Source organism: Mustela nigripes, chromosome 5, assembly GCF_022355385.1.
Source record: "Mustela nigripes isolate SB6536 chromosome 5, MUSNIG.SB6536, whole genome shotgun sequence".
Taxonomy (NCBI): domain Eukaryota; kingdom Metazoa; phylum Chordata; class Mammalia; order Carnivora; family Mustelidae; genus Mustela; species Mustela nigripes.
Window position 1 is genome coordinate 69,068,303 of NC_081561.1, and position 17,671 is coordinate 69,085,973.

General features: G+C 35.4%; 1 protein-coding gene across 4 annotated transcripts in view; it reads right to left on the minus strand.

Moving 5' to 3' along the window:
• The window catches only part of MCM9 (minichromosome maintenance 9 homologous recombination repair factor), a 93,877-nt gene that overhangs the window by 25,052 nt on the left and 51,154 nt on the right, over positions 1-17,671 (minus strand). For 3 of the 4 annotated variants that reach the window (XM_059400621.1, XM_059400620.1, XM_059400622.1), the window contains one exon: positions 12,009-12,183. In XM_059400621.1, coding sequence (XP_059256604.1) covers positions 12,009-12,183 — 175 coding nt within the window. Of the gene's footprint in view, positions 1-696; positions 1,658-12,008; positions 12,184-17,671 lie in introns of those variants that run through there. The other variant, XM_059400623.1, reaches the window with a different exon arrangement.

The following is a 17,671-nucleotide window of genomic DNA, read 5'->3' on the forward strand; positions in this document are numbered from 1 at the left end:
AGAGAGCCAAATGAGGTTGAAAGACCCAAAGATGCCCACGAAAGAGCAGTCAGAGAAAGTATCCAAGTCACAATAATGGGAGAGCAGGTTTGAAGGTGAGTACCCTTCAATACTCAGGTGGCAATGACACAATACAGCTGCTATTTTATATCTACTTTCAACAAACTCCCATTTTCCAAAATACATTCCAGCCATCAAAAGGTGCAGCTTTTGCCACCCAAGGTACCGTAGGCCTAAGGTGCACTTTGGGTAACAAGAGCTCTTCTCATTATAACTTTAAAGGGCCTTCCCAGCCATCATTCACCCTGTAGCACTCGATATTTCATCATGTTTTGGCTGACAGATCAAAGTTCCTGGACAGATGGAGGAGCCTAATGATGATGGTGACAATGGCCCATAGTCACTTATCACAATTTCAAAATCCAAAAAGTTCTGGAAGAGCAAGTTGTTCATAGTTAATTTGTCAGGAAAAGCTGACCTAAATTGATGTGTCTTTATTCCATTTAGTGTGAAGTTTCATAAGCTTCACCTCAATAGAATGAAAATGTCTGATTACAGGATGCTATCTCCGGTGTGGCTAGTAGGTTTCATAATATAGACATATGCACCGTTACTTTCCTAAAATGAAAACAAAAAAATCTGAATTCCAACATGTATTTGGCCTCAAGGGTTTCTAAATAGAATTACAGACCTATAACAATAATTTAACTGCATTTATTATAGGTCAGATTATATCAGAAGCCCTTTACACGGATTAACTCATTTAATTTTCACAGTTGCCCTCTGAAATGGAGTAATTCTCATCATCTTATCAAAGAAAAAGGCAAGATAGAGTAGTCCAGTAAACTGTCAGTAATTAGCTAGCAGGTAGTAGAGCTGAAACCTCAACCCAGCCAGACTAGCTCAGATTCTTCCTCTTAATTATTATAATTCTTTCATACCCAATGTGTTCTTGTAGTCACTAAAAAAAGAGGTGGAGCCCTTAACGCAGTTTCCTGAACTTGTTCCATGTCTAGCATAGATCACATTCAATATTTCATGATGTAACTTGAAACCATATTTTATATATGTATATGTTCTGCAATCAATCAGCCTTTGTCATGGCTGGGGTTTACAGCATCCCATGGGTGGTATCTTAAGTGTTATCTATTTACTCATTAGATGCCTGAATTCCTTACACAAATCTTTTCTAGTCTATACTTGAAGGACCACATAACCTTACACGCCGCCTTTTTGACTTCTAGGCAGCTCTAACCACTAAGAGGTCTTCCTTGTACTAATTCTAAAACACTTCCCTGGATTTTCTGGCTATTGATTCCGAAGGATATAGAAAAGTTTAATTCCATCTCTGCATATTTGAACCCTTTAAAACAATTATAGAAAAGTATTTCTCCAATTACTCTTTCTAGAAATGGTTCAAAGAAAACATGGGTAATATTTTAAAATACACAGCAGAAGTTGGTATGAGTTGAATGAGAAAGAATAGCTTAAAAAATAAAATGTTGAGGGCGCCTGGGTGGCTCAGTGGGTTGAGCCGCTGCCTTCGGCTCAGGTCATGATTCCAGCGTCCTGGGATCGAGTCCCGCATCGGGCTCTCTGCTCAGCAGGGAGCCTGCTTCCTCCTCTCTCTCTCTCTCTGCCTACTTGTGATCTCTCTCTGTCAAAAAAAAAAAAAAAAAAAAAAGTTGATTTCCAGATTTCCAGAGGATGATGGCAGCTACTTATGTCTAAATTTCTCCACATATCCTTCAGAGACCTTACAGATAATCAAGGGAGCAAATAAACCCATAAAACAAAACTAAAAAATAAGAGTGAGAGAGAATACTGCAGTGTTCAATGTACAGGGAAATCAACAAACAGACATTAAAATCTGGCAGAACTAATTTAGAGCCCACAAGGCCACAGAAAGATCAGTCGAGACTAAGTGAAAAGGAGAAGAGACCAGTGGGTTCCTCATAATGGTGGAATATAGCTAACATCACCCTTAGAAGGATAGAGTTCCACAGAGAACAGGGAAATATTGAGAAAAGGTTTGAAACCTTGAGGATCAAAGCAGTGACTACTGGGGAATAGAAAGGGGGACCTGAAAGTTCTTGAGAGCAGTGGTGGCTTTCTTGGGAAAGCTCCTGGAATAGATGGCAGTGACCAGCAAAGGTCAATAGTCCCTTGGAGTCGTGGTGATCAGGGGAAGGGGAGGTAAGCAGTGGATGTTAAAGATCCTACTAAACAAATAAGAAACAGAATCAGAAGACACATCAACCACTCCCTTAACCTTCAGAAAAAAACACTATCTGTTAAGTAATAGGGGCTCACGGAGATTACTCTGAACTAAAAACTAGTACATCCTCCAAACTTCTCACCATCACCATTATAGAATAACTATTATTGATTTAGGAAAAGATAAGACATTTTAAAAGTAAAGGAAATAACATGCAACATCTATATAAAACTACTTTAAGAATCAAAATACCTCAGGGGATAAAACCCCTTTCCAATAACCTGCCATAAAACCCACAAAGCAGAAGAAATCTGTACATAATCTGCTCAATTTAATGTCCTTAAACAAACATTTGCATATGTGAAAAAACACTCCAAATAAGAAATTCAAGAACTCAAAACAGAAAAGTACAAAAAAGAAGATGTATATCCAGAGATGACTCAGGGAAGAAAAGTAAGAGAGAGAGAAGACAAAATAATTTCAGGGACGCCAGGGTGGCTCAGTCACTAGGCGTCTGCCTTCGGCTGGGGTCGTGATCACAGGGTCCTGGGATGGAGCCCAGTGTCGGACTCTGCTCGGGAGGAGGCCTGTTTCTTTTTCTCCTACTCCCCCAGCTTGTGTTCCCTGTCTCACTGTTTCTTTCTCTTTCTCTCTCTCTGTCAAATAAATAAATCTAAAAAAAAAAAAAAAATCAGAAATGAACATTCAAATCTGAGACACCAAAGACTCAAGACTGGAAATATAATAAAGAGTGCTATGAGGAGGCATAAAAACACCAAGAGAATAAAAACAAAATGCAAAAGAGCTAAAAACTTGTCTAAGATACAAGTTGGTTGCTACAGAATCTAGGCAAAGAAGACCCAAACTATATGTGATTAGATTTCTGAAAAACAAAAACATGGGACAGAGCTTATATATATAAAACTGTAATTCAAGAAAAAATTCAGAAAGAATTTTATATTTCAAAGGGCCCACTAACATCTAGACAAACCGACCATGAATAATCAACTGACACATAGCCTAGTAAAAATATTATATTTAAAAAAAGAAAAGAAACCCTTCTGGGCCTTCAGGCAAGAAAATCAAATCACCTACAAAGCAAAGGATATCATAACGGCATCATATTTGCCAACAGCAATGCATATAGCAAGACTATAGAAAAGAAAGTGTAAGTCCCTATAGGTCTTCATATCCAGCCAAGCTGTTTTCAAGTATCGAAGCTATGAAAAATAGTTTGAAACCTGTACAAACTCAGTGTAGTATTCAGGAGCCCTTTCCAAGGATAAACTTCATTTAAGTAAGAGATGTCAGTGATGCTCTGGATTGATGGTGAGCACCGAAGACAGTTAATTTTAGATCAAAGATCAAAACACAAGAAGGGATACAAGTAGAAGAGTATGTGTTATCTGTCCTGTCAAAGTATAAATAATACAATCCTTTTTTTAATAGTAAAGAGAAGGGAGGAGGGGGAAAGTACAACTCATTGATTATCACACAGGTAACAGACTCAAAGGTATTATTTAAAACTCCCAACTGAGGATAAAGGGGCTGCTGGCATTATAAAAGGTTTTTTTTTTTTTTTTTTTTTTTAAGGTAAGTCCTAGAATAGCTGTTGGCAAGCTTCAGGTGGCAGGTCAAATCCACTTCACCTGTTTTTATAAATAAAGTTTCAATGGGACACAGCCAAATCCAATATGTAACATATTGTCTATGACTTCTTTTGCTCTGTCCACATTGTAGACATTAATGTAGTCATATTGTCCAAATTAACAGAGGTTGTGTAAGAGATGGAATGGTCCACAAAGCCTTAAATATTTACTATCTGGGCCTTTATAGAAAAAGTTGGCCAACTCCTAATGTATAACAAAAATACAAACCTTCCAAAATCCCAAATACATAGAAAAGGAAATGTAGTAAATTTTTAAAAAATGAAACAGTTAACTCTAACCATATTGGTAATGCCAATAAATGTAAATGTGCTTAATTCATACATTAGAAGAAAAAGATCTTCAGGTCATTCATAAAGCAAAATAAAGTAAGACCAACTGTATGCTCTATATAAGAGAACAGACTGAGGCAGCTTTTCTGCCCATAGGTCCTGTCCCCACGTTATAATAAAAAGACCCCAAAAATAAAAATAAATTTGAACAATTTAAAAAAGAACAAACTGAAATCTAATGGTTAATCATGAAGGAATGAACAAAGATATATTAGGCAAATGCACTAATATGATATCAGAAGTTGTGATCTTAATACCGCACAAGGCAACTTTCCGACCAAAAGCCAACGACAAAGAAGTATAAATGCCAAAGCCACAGCAACACATTCAGAAAGAAAAAGCTATGAGAGATACAAAGAGAACCCAGCAGACACAGAATAACAACAGATGAATACACCATTCTCAGTCTAAGACATGTCAAACATACAAAAGTTAAGTAAAGATACAGGGGACCTAAACAACATCATTTATAAGGCACAGTTTACGTGTGTATATTACATGGTGATCACAGAGAACAGAACTTCTCAAGCACACATGGACCAGCCATGGAACTGTCTTTGTATTAGGCCACCAAAACAAAACAAAACAAAACAAAACAAAACAAAAAAACAAAAACAAAACAAAAAACCTTATGAAGTTCTTTAAGGTACAAATAATACAGACAACAACTAGAAATTAATAACATCAAAACACAAGTAAATTTTAAAAGTTTCTTCTACCTGAAACTAAAGAACTCTTTAAAGCAAATTCTTGGTAGAAAGGGGACATACAAATTCAAATTGCAGAATTTCTAAAAAAATATGAAAAGATGAGAATACTACATATAATAATTATTGAAGCAGTACCAAAGAGGATATGTATATATCTATATCTATCTATATATACACTATCTTTTGCATAAGAGATTCAAACACATGCTCATGCAACCCCCCACCATGTGTTTTTGCTTATTTTTGCAAAAAAGCAAACAAGGAAGGATAAATCAGAAACCAATAAAAAACATAACCGTAAAAGACAGGAAAAAATAGGATGGAAGAGGTAGGGATAAGAGTGTTGTATCTTTGGTATGTCTTTTTATATAGTATTGACTTTTGAAACATGTTTTACAGTTCAGAAAATAAAATAAAATTTTAAAAAGACTAAAAAAAGCAAACTGTAAAAGTGAACACAAGCATAAATTTAAAACCCTATTTCCTAACTATCGAGTCAATAAGATGACCACACAAAGAAAATAATTAATTCAAATAACCTTTGAATATGCATTCTGACCAAATATGACTTTATTGGAGTATATTCTAAGAATAAGAAAAACTGCAAAGAAGGCTTGAATATTAGTTTTTTTGTGGTTGTTATTACTGGCAACAGTGTTGGTATAATAATTCTGAAATTATTTGGCAGACTTGATTGAGTTCAGAAACACAAGGAGTTTTGTGAACTTTCATATACATATGAAATAAAATAATTTTGGAGAGTTGTAAATCCTAACTTACCCTAACCTAACAGAACTGGTTAGAAAACAAAGATTTTTTTTTAAAGTACACAAATACTTGCACAACAATTTAAATGTACTTAATGTGCTTAAAAATGTTTGTGAATTTTACCATATGGTAGGCATGGAGCCATGATATTGACATCTACGAAACTGGTAAGTTGAGACTTCCTTTGGAAGAAGGGTTTTGTTATTTTCCTTTCACAGATGACTATATTGAGGCCCAGAGGTGGCAATTATGTTGCATAAGACCAGAAAGTAGTAATAGACTAGAATTGACTGTGGGTTTCTCTGACCTCAAAGCTTATGCTTTTTCCCTCATAAACAATCAATTTTTCAAAAAGAATATTAACAATTTAGTTTTGCTTATTTTTAAATATAATTTAATTTTTAAAAACATTTTGAGATAAATAAGATAAATAATAAATAAATAAATAAGATAAATAATAAATGAAAGATAGTATTTATTTATTTGAGAGAGAGAGAGAGAGCACCAGCAGGGGAGGAACAGAGGAGGAGGGAGAGGAAGAGGGGAAAAACTTCAAGCCCACTCTGCGCTTGGGCTCCATCTCACAACCCTGAGAACACGACCTGATCAGAAACAAAGAGTCTGATGCTTAAGGGACTGAGCCATCCAGGTACTTTTGCTTTATTTAAATGAAGGGACATTCACTGCTTTTGTTATTGTTGAATATTTGTTGTTCTGAGTAGTGATAGTGGCAGTTTTAAGGACTTTTACCAAGAATTCACAAGGAGGGAAATAATTCCAGAGGAAAGGTGTTTGGTCTTTTGGACACTAACATCTGCCCTTCCTAGGTGTTGTTTCCGGTCATAGCCTCTGCCTGGAAAATATGGAGCCTAACAACTCAAGGTGGAAGAGATTCAAATCCAAGCCATATGCCTCATCTGTTTTTAAACACAATTTTAAATTCTTGAATAGTATAAAAAATGTGAAATCTGGTTGAAATACATGTTCAGGCCAACATGCATTAGAAACATTATGTTCAGAAGCAAAAGCAGCACATGCTAAATGCTCATCCACGTGTGGTGGCCCTGTTACCTCTGGGAACTGGCTGTCTGGTAAGTTCAGAGACTTCAGGAACCTAAGCTGTGTTTGTACAACAAGGTAATTAAAAAATATCTTCACGAAATTGCTCAAGTTGAAACCCTTTCAAGATGGAGAAATTTAAAAAGCAAACCATTACATAATAATACAGTTATGCAACATTTACAAACTGTGTTTTAAAATGCATGATAAGGGACGCGTGGGTGGCTCAGTTGGTTAAGCAGCTGCCTTCAGCTCAGGTCATGATCCCAGCGTCCTGGGATCGAGTCCCACATTGGGCTCCTTGCTCCGCAGGGAGCCTGCTTCTCCCTCTGACTCTGCCTTCCACTCTGTCTGCCTGTGCTCGCTCTCACTCTCTCTCTCTCTTACAAATAAATAAATAAAATCTTTTAAAAAAATGTTTAAAATGCATGATAAAAATTAAATAGTAAGGGACGCCTGGGTGGCTCAGCTGGTTAAGTGGCTGCCTTGGGCTCAGGTCATGATCCCAGCGTCCTGGGATCGAGTCCTGCATCGGGCTCCTTGCTCAGCGGGAGCCTGCTTCTCCCTCTGCCTCTGCCTCTGCCTACCACTCTGTCTGCTTGTGCTCACTCTTGCTCCTCTCTGTCTCACAAATAAATAAATAAAATCTTTAAAAAAAAATTAAATAGTAAAAATGTCTTTATGAATCCAGAAGTAGTTATGTAGGGTGTGGAACAAATCAGAATGCCACGGACACCCAACACCTGGATGAATAAGAACTACTGTAGGGATAATAACTAGAAGAGAACAAAGATCCTATAATTCCTGGAATGTGGTAAATTATAGTAATCCTTAAATGAAATAGATATGCCAAAAAGTTTCAAAAAATAAAAGTTCTTGCATATATGTAACGAAGCTGAGAGGCTAAAATATCAAGTCTGATCCATGCAGTTCAAAGAGGTATTAAAGTTTGGATAGTAGCCAAGACAAAAGAGAAACATTGGAAGAATTTTATCTTGAAAAGATAACCATACAAATGTTTACCATAATAATAACCATAATACCAATATCTACCGTGGTACAATGGTCAAAAAGTAAGCCCTTAAGAAAAGTTCGTAATATCATATCATTCAAAGTGCTTCTCATGCAAATGTCCTTTGGTACATATTACATATTTGACAAATGGTTTAAAGGAGAAATAATTTGAAACTGACTGTAAATATGAGTAGCACATGTTTTCTAGTTGTAAACTGTCTCCTTTCCCAATGAACAAAAAATTCCAATCTGAAAATTATTAAAATTATTTCCTTTAGAAGATGTCACTACAAGTTAAAAAAAGGGTTTTACTGATGATAAATATATTATCTCTTCCTAGACTGTTGTTCCTTTCCATTCCCTTCATCTATCCTTCTGTGGTAGCTTACTATCCAAGTCCACCACCAGCAGTCAAACTTAGGCCATGAACTTGTACCCATCCATACACTGTTACCAATCCGGGAAGAGATAAATAAAAAAAAGTAAGTGTTTGGAAATTTCAATAGCAATTCCACAGAATGATTTCAAGTCTATTGAATCTAAAAATAAAATATATGGAGGAAATAATTAAAAACATGGGTTTACATTAAACTAAGGATTATTGTGGTATAATTTATGTAGAGTAAAATCCAACTTTTTTAGGTGCCCCTCTACAGTCAATCTCTTATCCTAATGCCCAATCCTTGGCAACCACTGATCTGATTTCTCTTCTTACAATTTTGCCTTTTCTAGAATTTCATATAAATGGAATCATAAACTAAGTAGTTATTGTGCCTGGCATCTTTCACTTCACATAGCACTTTTAAGATTCAATCATGTTGTTGCATGTATCAATAGTTCTATCTTTCTAGTAGTATTCTACTATATGAATTTATCAAAATATTTATCCATCCACCAGCTGATGGATTTCTGGGTTATTTTCCATCGTGGGTGATGATGAATGCTATAAGCATTTATATGTAAGTCATTTTTTTGTAAATAAACATTCAAGTGTTCTAGCACCATTTTTTAAAAAAATGATTATCCTTTTTTTTTAATTATCTTGGCATTGTTCTTAAAAATCAACTAACTTTATATCTATGATTCTATTTCTGGACCCATATTCTCTTCCACTGATGTATGTCTATCTTTATACCAATGCTATGCTATCTTGATTATTGTAGCTTTATAGTAAATCCTGAAATAAATTAAATTTTACTGATCTGTTCTTTTTCAAAATTGTTTTGGCTATTCTAGTTCCTGTGCTTTTCCATATAAAATTTAAAATTGCCGATTTCTGCAAACTTGCTGGGATTTTAACTGAAATTGTATAGATTCTATAGATCCCTTTGAGGAAAACAGGTATCTTAACAACATTGTCTTCTGATGAATGAAAGAGTATGTATCACCACTTACGTAGGTCTTCTTTAATTTCTTACACCAATGTTCTGTAGTCTTTATTGGAAAAATCTAGAATGTGTTTTGCTAGATTTATCCCTACTTCAGTTTCTAATTATTCATTGGTAGCATTTAGAAATATAATAAATTTTTATATACCCATCTTGCATCCTGTGACTTTTAAAACTCATTTATTAGTTCTAATACCTATTTCATTGATTCTTTTGAGATCTTCTATGGAGACAATCATGTCATATAGACAGTTTCAGCTTCTTCCTTTCCAAACTGAATGTCTTTTATTTCTTTTTTTTTTTGCATTATTAAAATGACTAGAATTTCCAGTACAATACTGGCCAGAAGTGGTAAGACTAGACATCCTTGACATGCTCCCAATCTTAAGTGGAAAACATTTCACTTCATCAGAAAGTGAATTAGTATGAACCTTTTTTGCTATCTGTAAATATGTCGTCATCAGTTTTCCATAGATGACATTTAAATAGACAGGTGGACTTTTCTTATTTGCTGAGAATGTTTCTCATTATTGGGTATTTAATTTTGTTTGATATGCTTTTTACATCTACTGAGATGTTTTCTTTTTTCTTCCACTGATATTATGAATTTACATTGATTGATTTTCAAATATTACATCAACTTTGCATTTCTGGATGATCCTGCCTTGGTTGTAACATAGGATGTTTTTAATATACTGCTGGATTTAATTTACTTAAGTATTATTAAGAATTCTCATGTCATGGGACACCTGGCTGGCTCAGTTGATACATCATGTACTCTAGATCTCAGGGCTGTGAGTTCAAGCCTCACACTGAGTGTGGAGCCTACTTTAAAAAAAGAAAAAAGAATTTTCATGTCTTATGTTCAGTGAATATAATTCTGTAGTTTCACTTTCTTGTAATGTCTTGGTCAGGTTTTGGTGTTTCCATGGAATATTTTTTTGCCATCTTTTAACTTACCTATGCAGTTGAATTTAAAGTCAGTTTCTTGAAGGCAGCATTTAGTTGAGTCTTGCTTTTCTATCCAATCTGACAATCGCTGCCTTTTAATTGTTTACATGATTATTAATATAATTATTGATATGGCTGAATTTCTATCTACCATCTAGCTAACTGCATTTTATTTGTCCCATCTATTCTTTGTTCACTTTTTCTTCTCTTCTTGTATTCTTTTGTATTATTTTTTTATGATTCCATTTTACCTCTACCACTGCTTTGTTATTTACTCCTCTTTTATCTTTTAGTGGTTGTTCTAGAGTTTACATCTTTAACTTCTTACAGTTTACCTTCAAATAATATTATAACACTTCGTGTATAGTGTAAGGCCATTAGTGTCTGTAAGGCCATGAGAGTTGTTCTGGGTATTGGCCTTGTTGTTATGTGTATCCTCAATGTATCACAGACTTTGAATTCTTTCACTGTTGAGCTGTTGTTACTTTGTGCATCTAGATGGGGGTTGTAGCACAGTGCTGGAAGACCATTCTCAGTGTTTCTACTCTACCTTCAGCTTTCAACAGTCACAGCACACCTCACCACAACCATACCCCTGTGCCTTCCCTACTGACAGACTGCTTGTTACTAGGTGTTAGGCTTATTTGGGGGCCAAGTTGGTTTTTGGTCTCCTGTTCTGAGGCAGTGTCTGTGAGCCTGCTTTTGGATAGGATGGGCTACAAAACTGTAAACCTTTCTGTCCCTTCCACCTGGTGGCAGCAGAACCCTGCCATCTATCTGTGGTGGTCCTGGGACAGGAGGAGTTGTTCTGTTCTTGTCCCCATGGTACACACCTCTGTTTTGCCTTGGTTTAGGAAGCTGAACCTGAAGAGTGTTTCCAGCCCTTCCCTCACGAGAAAAAGGCTTTTACTTCTACCCTTCTCCTGGAAGAACCATTTTGCCTAGCTCCTGTGGGAGGGAAGGATGATGCTCTAACCTCTTCCCGAAGTAGAAAGGTTTTGGGTATTTTTGCCTCTATTCTTCTGCCAAGATGCCATGGGTTGCAGACCTGTGGAGAATGGCTTGCAACTGAGAACTCCCCTTGGATTTGGAGCTCTCAGTTATTCAAAACTAACATGCTAGCCCATGCTTAGACATCAAGGAATTTTAAAAATTTTAGTTCTTTCTTATTTGCTTCTACAGTAGCCACCTCTTCCTCTCATCCCTGTCAAAGGTAAACAGTTTGTGTGCCTCATCCCTCCTCAGATGGGCTGTCACACTTTAGAATTAAGTTCCCTTGATTTCCTTCTAAATCAGCTCTCTGATATGTTCAAGGGAAGTTATGATTTTTGCAGGCTATTTAGATTTTTCTTGTTAGGATGGGAGTGACATGCTCTTACAGCTTTCCACACCATGGAAATGGAAGAACAACTTAGATTTATGTTTTGTATATCTTTGCTTTTTAATTTCATTTTCTAAAATAATCTTACGACATATTTACAGATAGCAAAAAAGGTTCATACTAATTCACACCTAGCAGAGGGTAAGGTACGAGGTATGGGTAATCAAGTATTTTCACTTTAAATAAAAAATTCCTAACATAGTAATATGCCCACTGTAGATATACATTATTGAATGAGAGAATAAGTTGGATCCTACATTGAAAGCTCTTCATAAGTCCCCTCCATAAATTAAGTCAACCTACATTTATACTTTAGTTTTGCCGTTCTTCATCCCAGCAACTCATTTTTACTTCCTCATACACCTCCATGGGGATGCTAACTTGTGTCTTGATGAACGTACTGATAATCCCTGATAAGACCAAACATACCTTGCAGTTCAATAAGGTTCACATTTTTCCATGATCATATTATTAACTAATCTCATTATTTCCATAGATTTTAAAGAAAAGAAACTCTTACCCAGCCTTAGCAACACTTATGGTTTGTTGCTCCATTGCCTCGTGGATACTGGTTCTGTCATGCTCTTTGAGGCTGTTAAACTCATCGATACAGCAAAGGCCTGCATCTGCGAGAACTAATGCACCAGCCTCCAAATTCCATTCTCCTGAGTCTTTCACAGCAGTTACTGTCAGACCTAAGGAAACAAGCAAGCTATGTCAGCTTTTACTTCCCAAAGCATTTCTTATACCTATGAGGGAAAAGTACCTACATTTTAAATGGAAAAGAGTCAATGCTTTTATTTCTAATCTGTCAAGAGTGAATGGCATCAGACAGACCTAGTGGTTCCCAAGGGGAGAAGGAATGGGAGGATGGACAAAATAAGTGAAAGAAATTAAGAGGTACAAACTTATAAGTGAGTCATAGGGATGTAAATAAAGTACAGCATAGAGAATATAGTCAATAATATTGTAATAACTTTGTATGGTGACAGATGGTAACGACTGAGCACAGTAAGCATTTCATAATGTATCTAATTGTCGAATCACTATGTTGTATACCTGAAATGAATATAATATTGTATGTCAACTATACTTCATTAAGAAAAAATGGATGGCATTAGGAAAACTGTTTCTGATATGCAGGAACTGGAAGGCCTCAGAAGATCCTATGTTCTAAAAATATAAGATGTGTTATTAAGTATTTTATAGCAACCAGAAGTCTCCAAATTTTCTCTTTCCTTGCTAGGTACCCTCACTGAACAGAAGGGGCAAATAGATCTCCAGAGATCTTCTGACAAGAGGTTCTATATAATGGGCTGTTTATAGAGAAGGTCCAAAAGACAGAAAACAGGAGATATTAGAGTCCAATGATGAAAACGAGAAGTTTGCTCCTAGTCACATCAAAGAAAGATGACTCCTTTAATATGTCTTTTTTGGTATTGATTCATCCTTTATACCAGAGTGGTTAAAAGCAAGAACTCTGGGGGCGCCTGGCTGGTTCCATCAGTTAAGCATCTGACTCTTGGTTTCAGCCCAGGTCATGACCTTGGGTTTATGAGATTGAGCCCTATGGTGGGCTCAGTGCAGTGTCTGGTTGAGATTCTTTCTCTCTCCCTTTCCCTCTGGTCCTCTCCCAACTTGTGCATGTGCACTCTCTAAAATAAATGAACAAACAAATGAAGTCTTAAAAAAATAAAATAAAAAGGCAAAGGCTTTGGAGTCACACAGACTTGGATCTTAAATTCTGGATCTGTCATTCTGGTTGTGAATACTGTAGGCAAGTTTCCTAATATGTTTTATAAAACATATAACAATGGAATGTATCTTACAGAGTCTTGGATGTTCAAACAGAATATAATAAAACTCTTTAAAAGGTATATGACAGATACTGAGTACTTATAATTGTTGTTGATAAAAATTGATAAGCTAGACTGACCAAGAAAAAAAGAGGAGAAACAAGTTACAAATATCAGGAATGAAAGGGGGATATCACTATAAACTCTATAGAAATTTAACTAATAGTAAGTAAATACAATGAACAACTCTATGCCCTAAGTTTGATAACTTAGATGAAATGGTCAAACTCTTTGAAATATATAAACTGTGAAAGTTTATCTAAAAAGGAATAGATAGCTTGCATCCTCCTGTATCTACTTTGAAAATTGACTATGTAGTTAAAAATCCCACAACAACAAAAAAAAACTACAGACTGAGATGACTTCATGATGAGTTCTACAAAACATTTATGAAAGAGATAATACCAATTCTAAACAAATTTTTCAAAAATATGGAAAAACAAGGAACACTTCCCAACTCATTTACTATAGCCAGCATTATTAAGATACCAAAGCTAAAGATATATTAAAAGAAAACTAAAGACCAGTATCTCTCATAAACACAGATACAAAAATCCTCAAAAAATACAAGTAAATCAAACAATCCATAAAATAATAGATTATAACCAAATAGGGTTTATCTAGGGACTGCAAGGCTAATTCAACATTCAAAAATTAACCAGTATAATTCACCATATCAATATCAAATAAGGAGGAAAAAAGCAAATAACCAAGCCATTATATTCAGGAGTAAAACCTGACAAAAATCAATAATTATTCATGATAAAAAAAAGTCTCTCAGAAAGCCAGGAATAGAGTGAACTTCTTCAGTTTTATAAAGGGTATTTACAAAAATCATGACATATTTAATCATAAAGGACTGAATGCTTACCCCCACCCTCATCCCCAAGATCAGAACAAGGCAAGAAGATTAGCTCTCATTACTCTTATTCAAAATCTTGGTGGAGGTTCTAGCCAGTAAAATAAAGGAAAAGAAATTAACAAACATCTGATCAAAAAGGAAAAAATGAACTATATATTTTCAGACAATATGATTATGTATAAAATTCCAAGTCATGTACAAAAGAGCTACTAGAACTAAGTGAGTATAGCAAGGATATAGGATGCAAGTCAATATACAAAAACCAGTCATATCTCTATATATTAGAAAAGTATTAAAAACTGCAATTAAAACATAATACAAGTTGGGGCATCTGGGAGGCTCAGTCAGTTAAGTGTCTTTCTTTGGCTCAGGTCATGATCCCAGTGTTCCCAGTCAAGCCCCACTGTTGGGCTCTCTGTTCATTAGTGAGTTTCTTCCCCCTCTGCCCCTCTCCCTGCTCATGCTCTCTCTCTCTCAAATAAATAAAATATTTTTAAAAATAAATAAATAAAAATAATATAATTTATAATAGCACCTGAAAATATGAAATACCTGGGTATAAATCTTTAAAAATGTGCAAGACCTGAGCTGTGAATTTGAGCCCCACCTGGGTGCAGATTACTAAAAAAAATAATAATAATAATTACAAAAAATAATGTGCAAGATCTGTATGTAAGAACTACAAAACACCGATGAAGGAAATCAAAGATAACTAATTAAGTAAAGAGATATTCCATGTTCATGAATTGAAAAACTCAGTATTTATTTATTTAAAAGATTTTATTTATTTATTTGTCAGAGAGAGTGAGCACAAGCCGGGAGTGGCAGGAAGTGGCTCCTTACTGAGCAAGGAGCCAGATGCAGAACTCAATCCCAGGACCTTGGGATCACGACCTGAGCTGAAGGCAAACGCTGAACCGACTGAGCCACACAGACATCCCTGAAAAATGCAGTATTTTAAAGACGCTTCCCCAAATTGTTCTATAATTATCCCTACATTGGTCGATAGATTCAATGCAATTCCAAACTCAAAATTTTTAAAAAAGATTTATTTATTTATTTATTTATTTATTTATTTGAGAGAAAAGAGAGAGCAAGCAGTGGCGGTGCCAAGGGAGAGAAAGTCCTAAGCAGACTGTGCACTGGGCACAGAACATGATGAGGACTCAATCTCACTACCCTGAGATCACGACCTGAGTGAAAACCAAGAGTCAGACACTTAACCAACTGTACCACCCAGATACACCACCCCTCCAACAAAATCCTAATGTGGTTTTTCTTTTTATAGAAATTGACAGAGTCATCCCAAAATTTATATGGAAAAGTAAAGGAAATAGAAGAATCAAACCAAAAAAAACAAAGTAGGAGGTCATGATTTAATTTCCACATTTACTACAAAGCTACAGTAATTAATTCAGCATCATATTAGAAAAAGAAAAGACAGAGAGAACAATGGAATAGAGTCCAACAATAGGCCCACACATTTTGATAAAAATGCAAAAGCAATTCAAGGAAGAAAAGATAATCTGCTCTATAAATGGTGCTGGAATAACTGGATAGCCTTATGCAAAAAGGAAAATAAAATCTATCTTGATCCCTATGTCAAATCTGATACATAAATTAACTCAATGAATGAAAGGATCTAAATGAAAAACATAAAACTTATAGATGAAAGCTCATAGAAGAAAATACAAGAGAAAATCTATGTGAGTTCTTCTGTTTTTCAGTCCAGCATTTAAGGAGCTCAGAAGTTGCCGCAAGTTGCCACTTGTTTAACAGTAAGTAAAAACCTGAACAAACTGAAATATCAGTAATTATTTTAAGATGTAGAGAAATGAGGTCACAGGGTATACTACTGTCCCCCAAATTAGGAAGACAGACAGAGAATCACAACTTACCAGGGCTGTTACCTCTATGGGAACCAGTAAAGAAAACCTGAACTGTAATTGATGAATTGCTAGAGGCTCAGTGTGGACAACTCTGAGAATTAAAATCTCCATTCATGGGGGACTCTAGACTTTTATGAGTTTTAGCTCCAAAAGTCATCCCAGGTTGTCACATTAAATACTGGCAATTTTTCTCTGATAGTATAAACAAAGAGATGGAAAGTCAAAGAGAAAAATTAAAAAAAAAATTCTTGAGATCAGAAACACTGGAAAAGAAAGGAAGAATGCCTTTGGTGGGCTCATTAGTGGACTGGACAAGTCTGAGTAAAGAATCTCTGAATGTAAAGATAGTATAAGTTTCAATGGAAACTTCCCAAACTGAAAAGCAAACAGGAGAAAAGGTGAAAAATAACACAACAGAATCCAATAACTGTGGGACAACTCTAAAAGGTATAGCATGTCATGGGAAGCCAGAATGAGAAGAAAGGGAAAAAGGAACAGCAATAATATTTGAAGCAATAATGACTAAGAATTAGTCATTAATTGATTAACTAATGTCAGACACCAAACCATGGATCCAGAAAACTCAAGATAATACTAAGCAGGAAAACTGTTTAAAAAAACCCCACAAAACTACATGGAGGCACATATTTAAATGTCATATTTAAATGTCATATTTAATGTCATATTTAAATGTCAGAAAATTAAATGTAGGGCACCTGGGTGGCTCAGTGGGTTAAGCCTCTGCCTTCAGCTCGGGTCATGATCTCCGGGTCCTGGGATTGAGTCCCGCATCAGGCTCTCTGCTCAGCAGAGAGCATGTTTCCCCCTCTCTCTCTGCCTGCCTCCCTGCCTACTTGTGATTTCTCTCTCTGTGTATCAAATAAATAAATAAAATCTTAAAAAAAAAAAAAAAGGAAGAAAGAAAATCAAACGTAAAGAAAAATTTTGGAAAGAAATCAAAGGAAAAATACAACTTACCTGCAGAGGAGCAAAGATGAGAATTATATCAAATTTCCCTCAGAAACCATGTAAGTAACAAAGATAGAGTTAAATATTCAAAGTATCAAGAGAAAAAGCCTGCCAGCCTAGAATTCTGTACCTTTTGTGAAATTATCTTCAAAAGTGAAAAAGAAAAAAAAAATTTTTTTGAGGCAATTTGTTGCCTGGAGACTTGCTTTGCAAGAAATACTAAGGGAAGTTCTTTAGAGAGAAGGAAAATGATATAGGTCAGAAGCTCAGATCTACACAAAGAGACCTGGTTGGCTCAGTGGGAAAAGCATACAACTCTTGGTCTTGGGGATGTGAGTTTTAACACCAAATGGGGTGTAGAGATTACTTATATAAATAAACTTTAAAAAAACACTTCATATCTACATAAAGTAAGGAGGAATTCTTTAGAGAGAAGGAAAATGATATAGGTCAGAAGCTCAGATCTACACAAAGAGACCTGGTTGGCTCAGTGGGAAAAGCATACAACTCTTGGTCTTGGGGATGTGAGTTTTAACACCAAATGGGGTGTAGAGATTACTTATATAAATAAACTTTAAAAAAACACTTCATATCTACATAAAGTAAG